This window comes from Coenobita brevimanus, chromosome 51, assembly GCF_032717465.1.
Source record: "Coenobita brevimanus isolate Jiangsu-jjx chromosome 51, ASM3271746v2, whole genome shotgun sequence".
In the NCBI taxonomy this organism is placed as follows: Eukaryota; Metazoa; Arthropoda; class Malacostraca; order Decapoda; family Coenobitidae; genus Coenobita; species Coenobita brevimanus.
Genome location: NC_137004.1, coordinates 3,470,400 through 3,484,406, shown reverse-complemented (window position 1 = coordinate 3,484,406; position 14,007 = coordinate 3,470,400). Strand labels below are relative to the sequence as shown.

Here is a 14,007-nt window from a genome sequence, read left to right as displayed (position 1 = left end):
TTATCACTGCTATGTCCAGTGAATTTGGCCACACACATTAAAGCTCGTCACTGAAGGTGGATTCTAACTACACTTCACAGGCCTAACCCATCTTCACACTTCATTTTTGGGGGAGAGGAAGTGGGGGGGGGGAAGAGGATTGTCTTTATAGATGCGGTTCACATTATCTATTAAATTCTTTCGCTACTCAAGGCCTAATATTTGACTTGGAAGCAAGAACATCGATTTTTATGTTTCGAAGCTCATCTCGGCAAATAAAATTCAATGTATCTTCAGTCGATTAGAAATGCGAGTAAGTAATGTGTTTTTCCCGGAATAGTCGTAAATTTAACTGTGTATTTGAGTTTACAAGTTCCTCAGGGAATATGATTTTCCTCGGCATAACGTGGTGTGGACGAGATAAAGTGAGAGTGAGGTAAATTTTGCCCTCGTGTTTCTCAGACCTTGTTCATTTTCTTCCGCCTCTCACTTGCAGACTCCTCTCTCCCTTCCTCTTCACTGCCACTACCATGCACCGTCTCCTGCCGTGACACGCTCTTCCTCTTGCCTCTTCCACACTCTTCCTCTTGCCTCTTCCTCTTCCCTCTCCCACAGCTTCCATCAACACTCCCTCCCTGCTTCCATCCACAAACCTGTACTGCTCTCCCCCTGCCCCTCTGCCCTCTATGCCCCCCTTCCTCTTCCACATTTCTGCACAGCTTCCCCTTCCCCCTTCCCCTCCCTCATCCCTCTCTCACCACCCTTTTCCATTCTCTGCCACCCTCCCTTTAACACCCCTTTCCCTATCCTCCCTTCCTCTCTCTCACACCCCTGTTAACCCCACTGCCCTCAACTCCCCTTCACAAACCTGTATAGTCTTCTCCCTCCCCCCTCCCTGTCCCTTGTCCTCTCTCCCTCCTCCATACCTCTGTCCCATCCCCTGCCCTTCCACACTCTCCTCTTCCCCTTTCCACAGCTCTATTTCGTCCCCTCCACCCTACTCCCTGTCTCTTCCACATTTCTGTTCTGCACCTTCTCCCATCTCTTCCACATTTCTCTACCATACCCTGTCCCTCTCTTCCACCGAACCTCCTTGTCCCATTCTCCCCTCCCTTCTCCTCCCCTGACCTCCTCCTCCCCTGCCCCCATCCTTCCCTGCAGACAGCCAGACATGGTGGCGTGCCAAGAAGCAGCAGGAAAAATAGTTGTGGAGAGGAGCACCCAGCAGCACTAGACTCCCCTCAATAACCTCCAGCAGACTCGACATTCCGCACACAATTCTCATAAGCCCGTCTGAGAATAGAGAGAATACAATAGCCTCCCCAATTCCTATTCTCATAAAGTCGTCTGGACCTGCCAAGAATTTAATATCCTCTAAATTCTCAAAGCAATTCTCATAAAGCCTTAAGGAAATGGAATAGATCTTGCACGTGCCCTACCAATTCCTCTCCTTTCATAAGGCCGTCTTGAAGGAGCGAAATAATGTAATAATTTCTACACTTCACATCTACCTCTTTCCTCGTATTGTCTCCTAACAATTGAACAGGACTTCTGGAGGTCGTAATAAAGTAGTAGTAGTAGTAGTAGTAGTAGTAATAATAATAATAATAATAATAATAATAATAATAATAATAATAATTTCTACCATTGAGTTGTCTGGAGTTAGCAGTAATAGCAAAAACAACAACAACAACAACAACAATAATAATAATAATAATAATAATAAACTTCTAACCATTAAGTCGTCTGGAGGTAGCAATAATAATAACAGTAATAAGAGTAATAACAACAACAACAACAATAATAATAATAATAATAAAAGACCTACTATACATCTAACTCTCACAGCAAGAATGAAAAATCCTTACATATCACATCTAATCCTTTCCATAATTGCCTTTTAAGTTTGGAATAGAGTCATTTAGAGGTAGACAGAGAGAAGAGTAATTTCCCCACGTCCTATCTACCTCACCTACCTCTCACTGTCTCTTAACCCCTTCACCTCGACGACGTGTATGTATTTTATTCTTGATACAGCCGTGTGATTTTATTTATTTTTATATTTATTTTGGTTTTGAGAATTTTCGAACTGACGGGGTTAGATGCAGCTTTAACCCCTTCAGTACGAGAACCCCTTCCCGAATTGGGGTCAAGATCGTCTCAAAATTAAAAAAATATATAAACAAAAAATAGGGCATAGGAGTGAACTGCTTAACGACGTCACTACGAGGGATTCTAAAACACACTTACGATCAATTTCCAGTCGTAACCAAGATCTCCACTTGCAGGAGGATCAAGGACAAGACACGGCCCGTTTTTCCATGTCTGCTTGTTCCTCCTAGAGAAAAAAATCTTAGTTAGAAGCGGAAATTATCTGAAACGACGTACTTTTTCCAGGAGGGGGTAAGGAAGGGAGAATGGGGGAAAAATACTGTACCTAAATGAGTCTAGTTCATCCTCTAAAAAACAAGCCTGAGTTACGATACAGAAACGATCGTAAGTATTGTCTGAGGCCCATTCTCTCGTCGGTCGAGGTAGCTCCCTAATACCTCTTTCTTACCGATTTATTTTTGCATACGGCTAGCAAATATCGCCTTGTAGGTATTTTATGCAGAGTATGGTGATTTTAGAATGAATTACGTAACACAGAAGAGGACGGCTAGGTGTAATAAGCAAAATAAATCGCTTAGGAAGGAGTGTTAGGAAGCTTCCTTAAATAAAGACAATACGGACCTGAGAATCCCACCCCAAGAAAATAACAAGGGATTTTCTTCAAGGTAAAGAAAGTTCTGCCCTTCTTAGCAACCTTCCTTGGGCTACTGATTCGCTTAAGGACGCTCCCTAACACCTGTTCCCAAGCGAATTAGTTTGCATCACACCTTACTGGCCTCGCTTCTGTCATATAAATCCTTCTGATATCGGTCGCCAACCTCTTCATTAATAGCAAATAAATGGATTCTGACCAGGAATAACTCGCTATGGAGGAGATGTTAGGGAGTTTCCTCAATCGACAGGAATACAAGCCGTAGGAATTATATTCATGCTGAGACGATTTTAGGTATTATGCTCAATGGAAAAAAAAAATCCGGACATGCTAAGTTCCCTATGCCTAACCCTGACGAGGTGGAATGCTAAATCCTAATTCTTTTTCTTTTTCTTTTTTGAGACGCCTGTGGTTATTAGGCATCGTTAGCCTGCATCCCATATTACAGAAAGCAGTTAGCAATAATAGAGGAGGGCTAAATATGGTCCCTCTGATTTAATTGGTTCAGAAATTATCGTCAGAAATAAGGACCTTACATTCCACTTAGCGGTTCAGTGGTTAAGGATATGATTATGTCTCAGGGAACAAGCGAGGGGAATCCTGTCTTGTTTAGTGGAATTACTAGGCGAACATCCTCCTCCTCCTCCTCCTCTTCTTTTTCCTCGCCTTCTTCTTTCACGCCTTCCTCCTCCTCATCCTCCTTCTCCTCCCTCTTCTTCTTCTTCTTCATCCTCTTGTTCTTCTTCTTCTTCTTCTTCTTCTTCTTCTCGTCGTCGTTGTCGTCTTGTCTTTGGCTTTTCTTTTCCTTCTTCTTCTTCTTCTGCTTCTTCTTTTTCTTCTCCTTCTTCTTCTTCTTCCTCGCCTTCTTCTACCACGCCTTCCTCTCCTCCTCCTCCTTCTCCTCCTCCTCTTCCTCCTTCTTCTTCTTCTTCTTCTTCCTCGTTGTCGTCCTCTTTATTCTTCTTCTTCATCTTCTTTGTTGCCGTCATCTTCATTTTCTTCTTCTTCTATTCTTCTTCTTTTTCTTCACTCCATCCTCCCCCTGCTCACCCTCCATATAACCTCTCCAGTCATCCTCTTCACTTTCCCCTCCTCTTAGATCCTTCATTTATTCCTCCTCTGCATAATATCACCCACCATCCCCCTCAAACTCTGATCCACCAAAACGACTCCTTCACCTTAACATAACTTTATCCAGCCACTTCTTTCCGCACCACCATCATCACCACTACTACCATCACCACAACCACCACCACCATCACTGCTACTACTACTACTACTATTACCATCACCATAAACATCACATCTCAACAGCTACCACCATCACCACAACCAGCACAACCACCTCCACCACCACTACAACCACCACCACCACCACCATTATCATCACTTTCACCATCTCCACCACCACCGCCACCATCACCACCACCACCCCAGAGGCACTCATCCACCACACTCACACCTCTATCTTCCAGCCTAACTCCACTTCCCTATCCACCTCTCCACACAAGAACCACTGGCTCCCTTGAACCCAATTCCTTCCGTGTGCCTGTATACTGCCCATCCACCGCATCCACTTTTCCAGCCACTATCCTAATTCTTTCCACATTCCTCCCCACCTCATGTCACCCTCACAATCATATACTCATCACAACCCTAACTCCTTCCACCTTCCTATCCACCTCACATTATCCATCTGTGTTTATCTGACGAAAATGGGCCAACCCTATATCATCTTCATCATCATCATCATCCAATCCTACGTTGCCCCATAAGAAGCGTAGGAGCCCGGGGCTAGGCAAGTTGGTCTTGATGATGAGAGTGACCAGCCTCACTCATCCCTGAGTGGCATTACGTGAGCAATAAACCCCAACCATCCCTTGGATATAAACCTTCACCGGCTCAGTCCGATAATTACCCACTAAACCACCAGGCGCCAAAATCTGGTTATATGGTTACCACCCAGCGCAGCAAATGGTTTCCTGGTGTACAGGAAACCATTTGGCTTGTCACTCAGTGTAGTCACCCACAGGCAGAAGGAAGAGGAAAGAATGAAGGAAAGAAAGACAGAAGAGGGAATGTAAAGTCACCCGTAGGCAGAAGGACGAGGAAAGAATGAGGGAAAGACAGACGAGGATGGAAGGAAAGAAGGATAGAGGCGAGGAAAAGGCAGACACCCGACAGCAGCACTACATCGAGTGCGTGGATGGTAAGCGTCCCCGCCTACCACAATCTACAATGTGGATAATAAACTGCGGTTGCGTGAATTTCAGCAGGCCTCGGTAATAGTGGCAGGAACAAGTCTCCTTGGTTACTAGTCAGATTAACCTCCAGTCTGATAACATTTGGCCATAAAGTGAGCATAGAGGGGGGTAGTTAACTTTGTCAAGTTGGAGTAAAAGCACTATAGAATAAATCTTTTAAGCTAACCTAACTCTTCCACTTTCCTATCCACCTGACCACATTAGAATCCTCCACTTTCCCTCAGACGACCACAATCACTCCCTTACTTAGCTCACTCCACTCGCCTATCCACCTCTCCACATCACCCAAATCCACCCTTCACTTACCCAACCTCCTCCACTTACTCGTCCAACTCCCCTCCACCACAACCCTCCATCTCTTCCTATTCCTGGCTTTTCTTCCTCCCTACCTTGGCTGCCCTCCCTCCACCATTAACTCCCTATTTACCTCCCTCCTCCACCATTAACTCCCTATTTACCTCCCTCCTCCCCCATTACCTCCCTATTTACCTCCCTCCTCCCCATTACCTCCCTATTTACCTCCCTCCTCCACCATTAACTCCCTATTTACCTCCCTCCTCCACCATTAACTCCCTATTTACCTCCCTCCTCCACAATTAACTCCCTATTTACCTCCCTCCTCCACCCTTATCTCCCCATTTACCTTCTTCCTCCACCACCACCCCTTTCTCCTCCAACCCCCCTACGCCGCCCCCCCCTTGCCTGTCACCCTAAGACTTTTCCATTTTGCTGGGTGTGAGACGAGACGAGACGAGACCAGTTCTTAGGAGGGAGAGACATCTGAGGAAACCAGTCTTCTCTCCAGACTTTCCTACCTCCCTCAGTCTTCCCTCCCTACTTTCCGTCTCTCCTGCCTCCCTCCTACCTCTTCCGTCTCCCTTCTTCCTGCCTCTCCTTCCTTCCTCCCTCCCTCTCGTTTCCTCCATCTCTCCCCCGTTCCTGCCGCCTTCTTGTCTTCAATCCCTCCCGCCCGCTTGTCCTAAATCCCTCTCCTCCGTCTTTCCTGCCTCCCTGCTTTCCTCTTGCCTCTTCTCTCTCTCTCTCTCTCTGCCGCCTCTACCCTACTCGCTTCTCTAACTCCCTTCACTGACTCCACTTCTCCCTCCCTTTGACACTCTGCTGCTTGCCTTTGATCGTGGTAAACACTGAAACTGATAAGGCTTTATATATATATATATATATATATATATATATATATATATATATATAGAGAGAGAGAGAGAGAGAGAGAGAGAGAGAGAGAGAGAGAGAGAGAGAGAGATTGATAGATATAGATATATAGATATAGATATAGATATAGATAGATAGATAGATAGACAGATATAGATAGATAGATAGATAGATATATAATACCTTTTCCAGAGAAATCATTGTCTATCTATCTGTATTAATCCATCCATTCCTCATCCAATCCTTCTTTTTCCCTATGACCAGTGCAGGGGGCGGGGCTAAGCTACTCAGTACTGACATTTAAGGCGAGTGTGACCAGCCTTACTTGCCCCTGAGTGGCATGATGTGAATAATAAACTCCAACCACTCCTCGGATATAAATTCGGTTGAAGCACCTTGACCCACTAAACCACAGGGCGTCATTTGGTTATAGAGTTACCACCAACGTAATAAATGGTTTCCTGGTTTACAGGAAAACATTTGGATGGTTACTCACGTTAGTTACCCGAAGACAGCACTACATCGAAAGAGTGGTTCGTAGGCATCCGTACCTCCCACCAACCGAATAAAAAAAAAAAAGAGAGAAAAAAAAAGAAAACTCATGAAACGTAAATGAGAAACTGAAGCCAACGCCAAGAAACACGCCCTCACCTGAAGTATGTGGGCCAGTCCTTGAAGGCTTCAGAGAAATAAAATCACGGCACTCATATACTGACAAAGGAAAAGGCAACTTCCACACGCGTTGCTTTACATTACGAGGCTAACCAGCAAAATCTTCTCTCCCTTGTTTCCACCTCCACACTCTCCAGTCACCTTTAGCAGGGATGTTGACGAGCGTGCGGAGAAATCACAAGAGTATCGTTATGCTGGTTACCATGGAATTTTCTCCCATTTCTCCCTACTAAAGCTTACCATGTTGACGAGCACACACACCATTAACATAAACATTATTCAGAAGGGAAACCATTGAATATTTAGCGTGCTCCATACCTCCTTGATGAATGCAATAGCGAAAGGAAGAATCATTACTATACCGCCAGAAGGTAAGGCTGCGAGCGAAGGACAGGAAGGAAAGTTTGAGATATGATTTGTCTCAGTGAAGGAATTGAAAATGAGAGTGTGGGTAATGAATTGGAAGTGTGGCATGAGAAAGAATGAGGAAATGTGGTGGGGGAGGTGTGGAGGTGGGGGAGAGGGGGAGAAGAGGGAGAGGGAAGGAGAGAGGGGATGGAGGAAGGAGATAGGTGTTGATGATGAGAGGGGTAGGTAAAGGACATACCGCAAAGAGAGAGAGAGAGAGAGAGAGCGGCATGACTGAGTGGCGAATTGGTGACTTAGTGAAATTACAGGCTACTCATGATAAACAAGCCCACAAACCATCATTAAAAAAATAAAAGTTGTAACAATTATCCAACTACACACATCATCAAAGGAAAGCATTGAATTTACGGTAAAAAAAATATATATATACTTGTAATTTTCCAAGCACCCGTCTTATTTAAGAACACAGATTACCCGGTTTCAGTGTTTAATGTTTTTGTTTTCTTTCACTTTCCCTTAACTGGACTCATAAAAAACTTTAGTCAATTTTGAAGTTATATTTTCTGTATATTTTCGATACTATTTCCCTCCCCCCAAATTTCTCACATTTTATAAATCATTTCAAAATTTTGGGATGCACTGGGAGTCTACGGTATAGGCTAAATAAAATCGTCCCATCGGAAGCTGGGATAAAATTACTCTGTATTCTCGGCCATTGCATTCAGTGTGATAATTTTCAACATCTTTAGTGTGGATTCTCTCAACCATTGCAAACTCGTCCGAAGGAAGCCGAATTAAAATACAAAGTAAGTTACAGCTGCACGGTTACTGGGGGGGAGGCCAACTGACTGTAACTGTTTGTATTTGTGTTTCAGTGTGTTACAGACTTCCTAGGTGATGGACGCCTTCATGTGGTGTCGCTGATATAACCGGGCGGCTCAACTGCCTGGTTATACAAACGTCCTTCTTCTATTTCCCCATCCACTCAAAGGAAATTGGTGGACTGCAGGAGGAGGGCAGCTTCAGCCTGCAGTCCACTGGGTTAACATTTCATATTAACCTCGGGCTTCAACAACAACAACTACTACTACTACTACTACTACTGCTGCTGTTGCTGCTGCTGCTGCTGGCTTCTTATGTGTCTGATCCGTAATCTTGTCCCCTTACGAAGTTTTCCTGTGTCTCTTCCTCAGCGATTTATTTATTTACTTATTATTCTTAAGTGCCAATTCTTGTCATAGGTTTGAGAGTCCGTCCCCTAAGACTTATCAGTCCACCTACATGTCACACTCCTTCATATATCACCATTTCTGCCCTAACACCCACCGCTCATACTAGATACATGCTAGAGTAGCCTCATTTAGGAGTGGTTTATTGGTACTAGCGGAGGTGTGTTTGTGAAATGTAGGAGTGGTCTGTGATAGAATATGCATGTTATGTGTAAGTTTTTATTTGACTCTTTAGATTAAGTAATGACCAAGTTTACAATCACACTAGAGAAATAATTAGTCGTGAGCGTAAATAAGCTTTTAAGGTACTGGAAACTGCCTACCCAGCGATAACGTGTGTGTGTGTGTGTGTGTGTGTGTGTGTGTGTGTGTGTGTGTGTGTGTGTGTGTGTGTGTGTGTGTGTGTGTGTGTGTGTGTGTGTGTGTGTGTGTGTGTGTGTGTGTAGCAATGTGCATTATCACTGTTCGTGACAGCAGATATTCAACGACTATTCAGAACACGAAAGGTCCGCTAGGTGTTTGTTTCTGCATAACTTGGCGGGATAAACACACACACACACACAAACTCAGCGTATAACAATGCACACTTCTGCTATTTTGCCGGGAGAAGAACCACAACGACTGCCTATTTTTAGACTGCATGATATTGCAAACAAGAATATCACTCGTATAATCTAATCTAACATAAACATACCTTATCTAACCTAACCTAACCCAACCTGACCTCTCCTAACCCAACCTGACCTACCCTAACCCAACCTGACCTACCCTAACCTAATCTGACCTCTCCTAACCCAACCTGACCTCTCCTAACCCAACACGACCTAAAGTAACCCAACCTAACTAATCCAGACCAACCAGGATAACTTCATCTAACATTATCATCTTAGTAATATTCTAGGAAGTCTGAGAGCTGTGTAAAAATAAATAAATAAATAAATAAACTAAATGGCAGCCTCTCCAGTATGTATAGTGATTTTTCAGAGCAATTTCCAGTGGACATTTATGAATGACTTATAGAGGAAATAATGGAAAAAATCATGTGGAAAAATGTAGTCCAAATATAACGCTGCTCTTCCACTCCGCGTGTCGTGAGGGCGCCTAAGTCTTATCAATTTCTTACTTGTATTATTTACTCATTTCTTACTGCCACTGCCACACCCACGCCCCCACCAGCAGACTGAGCCGTCCCCTAAAGACCCTACTAGGTGAGTTTGTAGAGGAGCGCAATTACCGGTCCCTCCTGCATTGAGAGAGCCAGGTTAATGGACGTGAATATGTGTACAGGTGTGTCTGCTTGAAAGGCTGTGTTTTAATCTGGTGTTACGGACATCTGCTTTTTAAAGATTCCAGATCCTTACGGTGTTAAACTGTATGCTGGTAAAACACACACACACACACACACACACACACACACACACTTTCTCTCTCTCTCTCTCTCTCTCTCTCTCTCTCTCTCTCTCTCTCTCTCTCTCCCACATATCACAAACCCTCGCCCAGTTAGCGTCAAGTTCATGTCGGTTGGGAGGTTTGGAGAGGCAGTAAAGACTCTCTCCTTTACCCAGGTAGCTTATGCAATATTTACCTGAAGAGACCCAGCCAGGTAGACGAGGGGGGAGGAGGGAGGAGAGGGAGACGACTGGTGGGGAAGAGAGGGGCGGGTTAAGGGGAGGGGAGGGAACTGTTGGGAGGGGAGGAAGGGGAGGAAAGAGGTGAAGGAAGGGGAGAGGACTGTTGGGGATGGGAGGATAGGTAGGAAATAAGTAAGGGAAGGGACGGAAAGGAGGAGGGAGTAAGAAAGGTGGGTAGGGCAGAGAGAGAGAGAGAGAGAGAGAGAGAGAGAGAGAGAGAGAGAGAGAGAGAGAGAGAGAAATACCAACAGACCCCAATACGCGTGTTTTTGCATCCCTATTAAGTGAGGAATTCCTTCTTATACCTCATTAGATCGATTCACTCCACTGCAACACGCAACTTGCACTTTTCAAAGGCGGAAGACTCGCTGCAAGCCATTCTGTATTTATCGAAACTTCTTTTTCTTTTTCATTCCTTTATTTATTTATTTATATTTTGCCTAACAGAATGCAAAGTCGTAGCTGAGTGAAATTCGATGACTTTGCTATGAGGTATATATGAGTGTCCTTGGTTACGAGTCAAAACCAGATCTCAAAAATTGACGACACCTGGTCATCAAGTAAGCCGCGAACATCTGACGGAGTGTGGGATGGGGCTTTCAAAAGACCGACTGAAGACGCAAAGAGGAAGAAGATGCCACCACCCAGATCAAATAACCAGACACTGATGGAAGAAAATACGTGCCTTATTGCGTACGTCTTTCATTTCGCATATTCCTCCTTATTACTCGTATTTATTGCTCTTTATTAGGTACTTTGATATATGTTCAGTATGTATAATATTCTTTAAAAATATACCGTATTATTTGCACTGACACAGATGCGTAATTCACTCCATATATTCACTGATTCTGTATGTTTTCTGTTTTATTGTGTTTTCTGTGTCATGAAGATCCTTTTACTCCTTTACTTCACACTTCAGTGGTAGGTGGTGGCGACATCATCCACTCACGTGATGTAGTGATGCTGACTTCTTTATTCACCTTTATGATTCTGTTCCTGTATCTGCTGTCCTCTCTTCGTGCTTTTCCCTTTCCTCCTGTCACTTTTTGCTACTCTTCTTTCCATTTCAGGTGGTTCTACACTGACTGTCAAGTTAAATGGTTTCCTGTACAAAGCTGGGTGGTAACCATACAATCAAATAACGGGGTGAAGTGAAACCTACTGTGGTGCTCTTGTTAACTGGTCGAGAGTCGCAAATGCGGCCTTCATCCGGGAACGAAACGTCCACATTTTTCCCCGCGCCTCGTTGTGGCGAGTCGCTGTCAGTCACAATGGGAAAATCGGTTCACTACACGGACGGCCCAGCAAGGGTAGTTGCTTGCCTGTGGTTGATGGGTCTGCTCGGTCAGACAGACTGGGGTGATTCAACAACAACTCCAAACGTTCACTGATCCTATGTGTGTTTTCTTTTTTATTTTAGTCTATTCCTACACTCATGGCCTTTGGTTCCTTCTTCCTCGCATTAGAAAAAAAAACACTCACTGATCCTATGTTTTTCGTTACTATAATCCCTTTACTGGAGTGAATTTTTTGCTTTTTCTGGGTTATGGAACAAAATTTTAATGCTTCATGGGAAACATATCTAGTAATGAACGGGATAATGAAGGCTCTATCTAACCCCCTCGTTCGAAAGGCCTCACCAAAGCTTAAAATTCATAAATACATAAAAAAAAAAACAGCTTCTGGATTGATTTATTTCATTAACAAGAGCATGGCAGCGTAACAAAAGACGTGACAGAAATAGCGACAAAAAAGATATCAAAAAGTAAATCATGTAATATAAAATAATGAAAAGCGCTCCTGGGGACATTAATATCGACCCACTACTGAACGAAAAAAAACGAGACAGTGAGCAATGGCTTTTGAAACTCAGTGTTGTTTTCTTCGGAGCCCAATACATCTTTCAGAATACTGCGTAAGAGTTTCGTGATTCTTAGAGCAAAAAGTGGTGCGATAATTCTGACGGCGACTGTACAATAGGACTTTAAGATATATTACGAGTCTACCCCATAACAGAGAATAAAAATAAATAAAGACAATGAAGGAAAGGTATGTGCGTTCAACTTACCTTATTTAAATGAACTGTGCAATTATATAACCTTGTAATGTGCATAGGACGGGGAAAAATAGGAAGCTCTGTTATACGCGTGTTAAATGTTATACACCTGTAATACTAGTGAAGGTATTGGTGGAGACTAAAGCGTATATGTCCGTAGAAAGTTATGAAGGAACAATGAGGAAGGTCAATGGCAGAAAAAGACAATATTTCGGCTTTACATCCTTTCCATAACACTTCGTGACTACCATCATAGTCTACTGTTGATCCATCTTTAGAGTGTTCAAGATGGAGAGACGGCAGTTTTTGGCCAAGTTAGAATAAAAGGAGTATAGTTCTTGTATAAATTAAGAAACAAGATATTTACCTCATGCGCCAGAAAATGCTAAATTACTAACAGATATTCCTCTTATAAATATTTCAACGATTACTGTGATTTTAACCTCCAGATGAAAATATTATTACTATTATCGTTAACACCAGTCTATTACCACCACATTCTGTTTATCTATCACTAACGCCATCTTGAATTACTTTATCTAAACAAAGTGAGAAGATAACACGTGAGTCGCTAATTTATGACAAACGTTTATGAACATTTGTAGTTAATGTTGTCATCCCTCACCCCACATTACAGAGAGAGAGAGAGAGAGAGAGAGAGAGAGTGTGTGTGTGTGTGTGTGTGTGTGTGTGTGTGTGTCAGAGTTCTGCTTCTCTTTCCTCTGTGATCTGACCAGGAAACCAAGAAACATGTAACTAATACCTAATACCACCCAGTACCTAATACCACCTAATACCTAATACCACCCAGTACCTAATACCACCCAATATCCAATACCACCTAATACCTAATACCACCTAATACCCGATACCACCTAATACCCAATACCACCTAATACCTAATACCACCCAATACCTAATACCACCTAATACCTAATACCACTTACTAACCCCTTTCTTCTCTTGCAGAAACTGAACGAGAAAATCGACTTCGCTGTGACGCCCCAAGACCCACGATACTACCTCCCCATCGGACCCTCCTCCACCTCCGACCTCCTGCCCCCTGACCTCACCCCGCTCCAGCGAGGTCACGAGTACCCTTCTGACCTTCTCCAGTACCAGGATGAGGAGCCCCAGTACCAACAGGAGTTCCCATACCGCCCCCAATACCGACAGGGGGCCGAGTTTCCACCCAGTTACCTCCGCGTGTCCGATTTGCAATACCCAGGGATGATCGATATGTATCCTGACCCCCGGCTCCTGGGCCCCGCTTCCCCCCAGCAGGAAGGGCTTCAGGGTCCCCAGGAAGGGCTTCAGGAGAGGCTGGATGAGAAGCGGGAGAAGGAGGACGAGGATGCAGCCGAGGAACTACTCATGAAGAACGAAGACGACGACAAGGCAAAGAAGGCCCAAGTTAAAGGTAAAAACAAATTTGGGGAAAAAATTGGGAAAGATGGGAAAAGAGCTTATCGAGAGGGCAGGAAAATGTTAGAAAATGACTATAAGGAAAAAACTAGAATATAGGAAAATTAAAAACTATATATACAACGTGAAGGCCAAGAAAACCCAAATACGAGGTAGGAATTTAATAGAAACTCGTATAAATGAAAAAATCTTGGGTCAAAATGAAAAACAAATTCAGGTTATAACTGAAGATGATGAGAAGGTAATGAAGGCACAGGTAAGGGGTAAGAAAATTGAAGGAAATAAAGACAGGGGAAAAAAAAGACTAATTAAGGTGGAATTTTAAGAAACAAAGATAAGAAAAATAAGGTTAACTCTAAGATGGGGAGTCGTAGGAAATGACGATGAGACTGAGAGAGAGAGAGAGAGAGAGAGAATGGCGATGACGAGAAGAAAAAAAGGCACA

General features: G+C 43.6%; 1 protein-coding gene across 2 annotated transcripts in view; it reads left to right on the top strand.

The window, feature by feature from the left end:
• The window catches only part of LOC145400244 (uncharacterized), a 538,777-nt gene that overhangs the window by 197,900 nt on the left and 326,870 nt on the right, over positions 1-14,007 (top strand). For both annotated transcript variants that reach the window (XM_080272757.1, XM_080272756.1), the window contains one exon: positions 13,107-13,557. In XM_080272757.1, the coding sequence (XP_080128883.1) occupies positions 13,107-13,557 (451 nt within the window). The remainder of the gene's footprint in view (positions 1-13,106; positions 13,558-14,007) is intronic.